Raw genomic sequence first — 7,789 nt, forward strand, 5'->3', positions numbered from 1 at the left:
ACTGGGTCTTGCCCTCCAGTCTCCCCCTCCTAGGCTCACTTGTTCACTGTTTGGGCCCCCTACTGGTTCCAAGGGATGGTAAACAGCAATTGTTTCTGTTTTGGTCAGAAATCCTGAGGTTCTCTCCAAGCTTGTTTTGATTTTTTTGGGGGGGGGAGGGTAATTATGCAATTTCTCTCTTACCTAACCTTAATCACTGAGGACAATGCCTCAGTCAGACTATGACCAGATAAAGACCTCAGTTTAAAAAGATTAAGGTATCCCACTGCATCTGAGGTGATCTCCAGACATCCTGATTCATAGCTGGCCACTTAACCCAGATGACTCCAAAGGAGAAAGTGAGGTTAGTTACTTTGCACAGCCCTTCCTCACTTAACTAGCTTGCATGTCACATCATCTCCCTGATGTCATAGTCTTCTTCAAGAATGAAGGACAAACATTAATCAATCGAAGTTCTCTAGGTAAAGTATGTCCTTATAAATTACAATAACAAAAGCAATAACTAACATTTTATATGACATGTATTATGTCCCAGGCTCTATACAAAATATTTTATACTTAATATTTCATTTGATCCTCACAACAACTACAGATGTAAACCTTTGGGGATAGGGGGAGAAAGATAGAGGGGAACAAGAAAGAAGTGGGAAAATTTAGGGAATCTTACCTCCTCCCTCCCTAAGGGACCTTTTTCTATTTGGTAAATTGCTCAGGAAAAATGACAGCAATATGGATTTTTTTTCCCTCTGACCTTCACCTCTCTAGTCCCCAAACAAATGACCAGAGCATCAGGAGGGTGGGGCTGAATAAAAACCTAACTTTGAAAACAAGCACTGATCCACATGATCAGGGTCCAAAAATTATCACTGACTCTCATTTCTCATTGGTTTTCAAGGACTCTGCCTAAAGGTATCTAGACAGGCTTAAATTTGTGGACTTGATTTAGGAGACATGGGTGGTTTCAATAAATGTATTAGTCAAGCTTTTCAGAAAAGCATTTGTGAATTCTATGCAGTCTGATTAATTGATGTACCCTGAGCTTTTGGACAAAGAATAGATAAGAGGAGAATGGGGCAGGAGCTAAATGGTGAAGTGTATAGAATGTTGGATTTAGAAGCAATACAACTCATCTTGCTGAGTTCAATTTGGCCTCAAACACTTCCTAACTGTGTGACCCTGATCAAGTGACTTTATGCTATTTGTCTCAGTTTCCTCATCTGGAAAAATGAGCTAGGCAAGGAAACCGCAAGCCACTTCAGTACTTTGCCAAGAAAAGCCCTAAAAGTGGATCACAGAAAAGTCAGACACAACTGAAAATAACTCCAAAAAGAGGGGAAAAAGGTATGATGGAGATACTGTGTTTTCAACAAATTCTAATTTAAATTGCTGCCTTCTCAGGAATACTTTCTTTGATGCTCTTAACTTTAAGTCAGAAGTGATCTCTCTTTTTACTAAGTTCCTATGGTATTTTGTAAACTCTCTGAGATCAGACTCTTTTTTTTAAAAACAAAGTTAACATGTACATAATACTTAAAGGTTTATAAAACATAACAAATATCACATTTTATTCTCACAGCAATGCTGAAATGATAGATTAATTATTAATTTCCCCATTTGAAAGATAAAGAAATGAAAAGTTAAGTGATTTACCCAGGATCATACAACTAATAGACATCTGAAATTGAATTTGAACTCAGATCTTTCTAACATTCAACACACACTCTCTCTCTCTCTCTCTCTCTCTCTCTCTCTCTATCTATCTATCTATCTGTCTATCTATCTATCTATCTATCTATTGCTCCACCTACTTCTTTGTGTCCTCAGATCTTTAATTACCAAATACTTTTTGATTCATACAGAAGGGACTTTAGAAATCACTATTGTTGTTTAGCCCTTTCAGTCAGGTTTGACTCTTCATGACCCATCATTTGGGGGTTTCTTTTCAAAAATACTGGAGTGGTTTGCCATTCCCTTCTTCAGCTCATTTTACATATGAGGAAACTGAGGCAAATAGGGTTAGGTGTTTTCGGGGTATTGAAACCCTAACCCAAAATGACCACTTGGAGTCCTCTCAAAGTGGCAGCAAAGAGCTAAAATTTAATTCGGTTCTTGCAAGAAGCAGGGCAGTTCCTAACTTTCTATGAAAGAAAGAGAGCAGGAAAAGCTGAATTACAGAACCTGAAGCAGGTTAATAAAACCACAAAAACCACAACCCCCTTTCTCTCCTCTTTTCTGCTGACCCTTACAACAATTGGTCAAACTTGATGGTCCAAAGAGGAGGGAGGTATACCTAAGCTTTCCCAGGAGAGTCTGTCTTTGTTTACATCTTATATGGTTAGGGTGACATAATTTTTCTAGCCAGAGATCCGGGTTCTCACATTCACCTGATACTTGAGAAATAGAAACTGAGGCCTATGGCTTAGACTAATTTAGCACTATGTTTCTGAAAAGTCAGCACTTTTGTCCCTCACAGGTGATTTGTCTAGGGTCTAAGGCTGGTTTAGAATGTGGATCCTCCTGTACTCTATCCACTTCCACCTAGCTGCCCCTAGAAATTACCACTGAGCATCTTAGTGATTTGGCAAGGAGAATATTGGACTTGGACCTGAGTTCAGATCCAACCTCAGAAACTTACTAGCTTCCTAACCCTTGGCAAGTCACTTGACTTCTTATAGCTCAGTATCCTTATCTGCCATAGCACCTCCCTCACAAGGGAGGACCAAAGAAGAAAACACACTTAAATCACTTTGCAAGCATTAAAGTGTTAAATAAAACCTATTGTTAGTATTATCTTTTTAGGTTTTTTTTTTTTACAAGGCAATGGGGTTAAGTGGTTTGCCCAAGGCCACACAGCTACATAATTATTAAGTGTCTGAGGCTGGATTTGAACTCATGTACTCCTGACTCCAGGGCTGGTGCTCTATCAACTGCACCACCTAGCCACCCCCTATTATTATTATTATTATTATTATTATTATTAATTATGTCCAATCCCTTCACTTTTCAGAGAAGGAAACTAAAACCCGGAAAGGTTAAGGGTCTTTCCTGAGCTCATACAGGTAGTAAACACTAAAGAGGAGATTTGACTTCATGTCTGTTGAATCCAGAACCAGGGATTTTTCCATCACACTTCACTTGACTCCTAAATCCATGGACCCTTTAGTGGTACAACCCAGTCATAGTAAGTAGGTACTAGCTAACTAGTAGAATTTGGACAATGAGATGGAAGCATCAAGGCACATCTTAATAAATAAAACTGTGCAGAAGAGCATCTGTAAATTCTTTCCAGGCAGATCTGGCCCTGTCACTGGGCTTGTTTGTGGGCCCATGGTCCCTAATGCTGCTCCTCTCCAACTGCCATGTGGCTGGGATTCAAAGGGTGGAGCCCTCTCCCCTCTGGAAATATCTGATAGAATTCTTTTCCCTTTTCTTTTTTCCCCTCTTACACATAGCCCCAGACAGGATATGGGTGTGGGGTTGATAGGCCCGAAGGACCCAAAGGAAGAAGAGGAATGTGAGGGGAGGTGTTAGAGGAAACTGATAACCTGAGCATGACATCAATTGGATGGATGAGAAATGGAGCTCCCTACCTCGATTCTCCCCCCTCTTCCCCTTTCCTTGCTCAGCTGGAGCTGAGAACATAACTTGGGCCAAGATTCTGCTTCAGCCAGACTAAGGCTTCTCAGCTTGTCCCCGTCCACAAAAAAGGAATGGATCACTCAATGGGAGGGGACCAGGGATCACTGCCTCTCCTGCCCTCTCCTACATATACTATACACCTTTTCCCAACATCAAGGAGATGGCTTCCCCAAGATAAAGCCTGAAAAATGGGAGGAGGCTCAAGAAGAACTTTGATTACTTTCATTCCAAAGTAACCATATATTTCCCCTGGGGTTTCATAGTGCCTCCTTCTACATAATTCCCCTCTTTCAGCTCCTAGTACAAGATTTCTATAATGCTCATGACCTCAAAGCACCCAGCTCCAATAATTCATTTGTTCTTTTCTTAAATGACTTTTCTTTAGTTTATATTTTTTCAAGGCAATGGGGTTAAGTGACTTGCCCATGGTCACACAGCTAAGTGTCTGAGGTCACATTTGAATTCAGGTCCTCCTGACACCAGGGTAGGTGCTCTATCCACTGCACCACCTGCCCCTTAAATGACTTTTTAAAATGATAAAGGTTTTAATGATTTTCTTTGTTTTAATATTACAGTCATTCCCAGCTAAACCCCTCCTCTTAATAGCTAACATTTCTACTGTACTTTTTTCTAGTCATAATTTAAGAAGGTCTGAGGCTAAATTTGAACTCAAATCTTCTAGAATTCAGGTCCAATGGAGGTGCAGTGGAGCCAGGAGCACCTATGTTCAAACCCCACCTCAGACATCCTTGGCAAGTCATTTAACCCTGATTGTCTCACATCTAGGGTTCATCCTGATGCATATCTGGACACTGAACCTAGATGGCTCATCAATCATGGCATCATCTCCCTCATGTCATGGGATTCTTTGAGAATGAAGGACAAACAATAGTGTGTCAATAGCTATTTTAAAGTGTTCCTTTACCTTATAACAAAGAAGTAAATAAACCATAAACTACCTCACAGCTCTTTTATATTTCACACCCACAGTCTCCCATTTCTCCAAGGAAAGGAGGGAATACATTGTCTCCTCTTGCTCTGGAACCATCTCATCTGAGTAGAACAAAAATAATGCTGTCTGTTTGTGTTTGGGAATCTTTCTGGTGACCAAAGAAGGGGAGGTGAGACAGACCTGGTGCTCGGGCAAGGGAACTGGGTTTGAACTCGGAGGACCTGGGTATGGGGACTGCCCTGGTTTCTTAACACTTCTGTGATATACAAGTCTTTTAGCCTGACTGAGCCTCAAGTTCCTTATCTGTAAAATGAGGTTAGATTAGAGTTTTAATTTTCTGCTATCACCGAATTCTAGGGTTTGCCCAAGGTGAGACCCAGCAGAACACTAGAACTAGAATTCAAGGTTGAGATTTGGTTTCTCTCTCTCTCTCTCTCTCTCTCTCTCTCTCTCTCTCTCTGTGTGTGTGTGTGTGTGTGTGTGTGTGTGTGTGTCCCTTCTCTTTTTACTTCTGTCTGTAATTTCCTGTCTCTCTCGTTCTCCTCATCCCCTTTCTTTCTACTCTTTGCAACAGGTGGTAGAACCTGTTCACGTACCCTGGATCGCCGCTCCCCTATTCGCCTTAACCATCGTAAGAGAGGGGAAAAGCGAAGTCAAAACAAGACTGACTGGGAAGAAGCCCCAGTACCAGATCATCCAAAGCAGCTGAGCCAAAGCAGGAAGGAGCATCCGATTGGAATCCGAACCCCCGGCCAACTCCATCTCTCTCCGTGGTCGTGGGGCTTAACACCTAGGGGAGCTCCTCTGATCCAGGGCTTCAGACACACCCCGGCCCATGTCACCACCACAGGCTGGGGGTCTGGGGCGACCACACCCTGGAGCACTTACCCACCACCCCGCCCCCCTTCCCCGGCCACCCGGGCCCACAGCAGCTTTCTCTCCAAATGGGTGGGACCCTGTGGGCAGAGCCAATGAGGCTGTGTTCAGGAGGCCTGGGAGCTGCGGGTCTGGGAGCTTTCGATGTGGAGTTTGTAGCCCGGCCTCGAGGAAAGGCACAAAAAATAGAATATCGCTGGGAGGGGGAGAATAAAAGAGGAGAGGAGAGGAGCTGAAGCGGGAGAGAAGTGATACGGAGGATTTAAGGCGCTTTAAGTGAAGTCATCCAGAGGTAGAAGGAACTTCACGTGCCATTTTAACCCTTTTGAGTGTTCAAGATGGATAGGGGCGCAGAAGAATGGGTTCGCTGTTCAGGCAGAAGCAACTACCACCTCCTAGGCGCGAGGCCCCTCTGGGAGACAGGGTAACCTTTATGGGTGCTATTTTAAGGCAGCTTTAAAAGCGCTTTTTCTTGGTTCCAAACTCTTCACTGGTCACCTAACTCTGCCACCCATTCCAAAAGCCTGCGGGGATCTCCCACGCACACAGCCGCAGCCACCACAACCCCTCCAGCCTCCAATCTCGATTCAGACAATCCTGGGAAGGTGGGAGGGGGCAATCACGTCCTTCTCTGGCCCCAAAGCTCTCCTGGCACTGAAGACCCTCAGGCTAGGCGGTAGCTCAGCGCCCCCCCCCCCCCCCCCCACGCCCCAGCACCGAACAAATCCGGCCAGCATCGCCAAAGGAGGATCCGAAGGCAATCCCGACTCCCCACTCCCCAAAGCCTCCAGCGCAAACGCCCCAGGATTTGGTCACCTTCCACCCCAGCCCATGCAGCTAGCTCCCAGCAGCAGCTGGGTCCCATTCGGCGGCCCCACCGCATTCCGCTCCAATACACTCCCGGTAGAATTTCTGCCTCACTGGAGAGCAGCGAGGGGGGACCCGGGACCCCTCGGGCATCCCGCCCGCAGCCCCTCCAAATTTCAGAGAGACCCAGCTCCCGCCCTCCTCTTCCCCCGGACTCACACAAGACACTCAGCACCCCGAGCAGGGTCGCCCAAAGCTGCAGCCCCGGCAGCCCCGCGCGCCAGCGTCTTGGGAACAGCATCCTCGCAGCCCGGCTCTCCCAGCAGAGGCACCAAGTCCAACAAGCTGCCCCGGCGGCCGGCCGCGGCTCTCCGCTTCCCGCCCCCTCCGCCGGGGGTGGGAGATACTGGCTTTCCCCCCTTCCCCCTCCTTCTTTTGACTCTGGGCCGGGCCTGCCCCGTCTCCTTCGCAGTTTCCGTGGGCTTCCCAGGTCAGCCGAAGAGTGGGAGGGGGTGGGGGCGAAGGTGGGGGTGGCTGCTGGCTGCACAGCAGCGGGAGAATGCTGTTCGCAACCTGAAACAGACTTTGGTCCAGGGGCGCTTCTTCCTGCTTTATATAGACTCTCTGACCCTTCTTCCTGGGGCTCCCAAGGATTGGTTTCCACTGGCCTTTTAACTCCTTTGTGCTTCCCCAGACCCCACACCCACCCCTTCACCCTGCCCCCGAAAGCTCTCTTCCTAGCCAGGTAGCTAGCTCCAATGGTCTTCTGATTTATTTTTTTTTGGAAGTTTACACAGCAGGAGCAACCAATACAATTCACCATGTAAAGTTATTACAGGCTGCAAGGGTTAAGCACAGTGAGGGGTAACAAGCCTGAAGAAAACAGTTACTTCCTGCCCTCAAGGAGTTTACAATCCTGTAAAGGGAGGAGGAGGTGGGGCAGCTAGGTGGCCATGTAGATAGAGCACCAGTCCTAGAGTTAGGAGAAGCCAAACTCAAATCCAGCCTCAGTCATTTAACACTTAGCTGTGTGACCTTGGGCTAGTCCTTACCCCTCATTAACTCGCATCCAAAAGCCATTTCCAGTCGCCCTGATCGTTGGACCCCGACGGCTCCGGAGGAGAAAGTGAAGCCAGTGATTTAGCGCAATGTCTCCCTCACACACCCACTCAAATCCAGGTCACCACGTTTCATGGCATCCCCTCCCTTGATGTCCCTATCTTCTTCTACAACAACATTCCTGTAGAGCAGAGGCTCTCCCCAATTTATCCTGTGTATATCTTGTTTATACATAATTGTTTTCATGTTTTCTCCCTCATTATGCTATGAGCTCCTTGAGAGAAGGGCCTGGCTTTTTCCTTTCTTTGTATCTGATTCATAAATATTCATTGCCTAGAAAAATCTTACATTTTCATGGAACTTTACAATTTGCAAAGTACTTGACAATTATATTATATCATTTGATTCTCATAACAGATTTGTGAAATAGTTGCTATTATTCTTATTTTATAGAGG

General features: G+C 45.7%; 1 protein-coding gene across 1 annotated transcript in view; it reads right to left on the reverse strand.

The window, feature by feature from the left end:
* CD34 (CD34 molecule) overlaps window positions 1-6,623 on the reverse strand; it is a 39,439-nt gene extending 32,816 nt beyond the window's left edge. Inside the window, exon 1 of the mRNA XM_074222560.1 lies at window positions 6,494-6,623. Within this exon, the coding sequence (XP_074078661.1) occupies window positions 6,494-6,575 (82 nt within the window). The 5' untranslated portion in view covers window positions 6,576-6,623. The remainder of the gene's footprint in view (window positions 1-6,493) is intronic.
* Between the last annotated feature and the right edge of the window lie 1,166 nt (window positions 6,624-7,789).

The sequence above is a fragment of the Macrotis lagotis genome, chromosome 2 (assembly GCF_037893015.1).
Source record: "Macrotis lagotis isolate mMagLag1 chromosome 2, bilby.v1.9.chrom.fasta, whole genome shotgun sequence".
In the NCBI taxonomy this organism is placed as follows: Eukaryota; Metazoa; Chordata; class Mammalia; order Peramelemorphia; family Peramelidae; genus Macrotis; species Macrotis lagotis.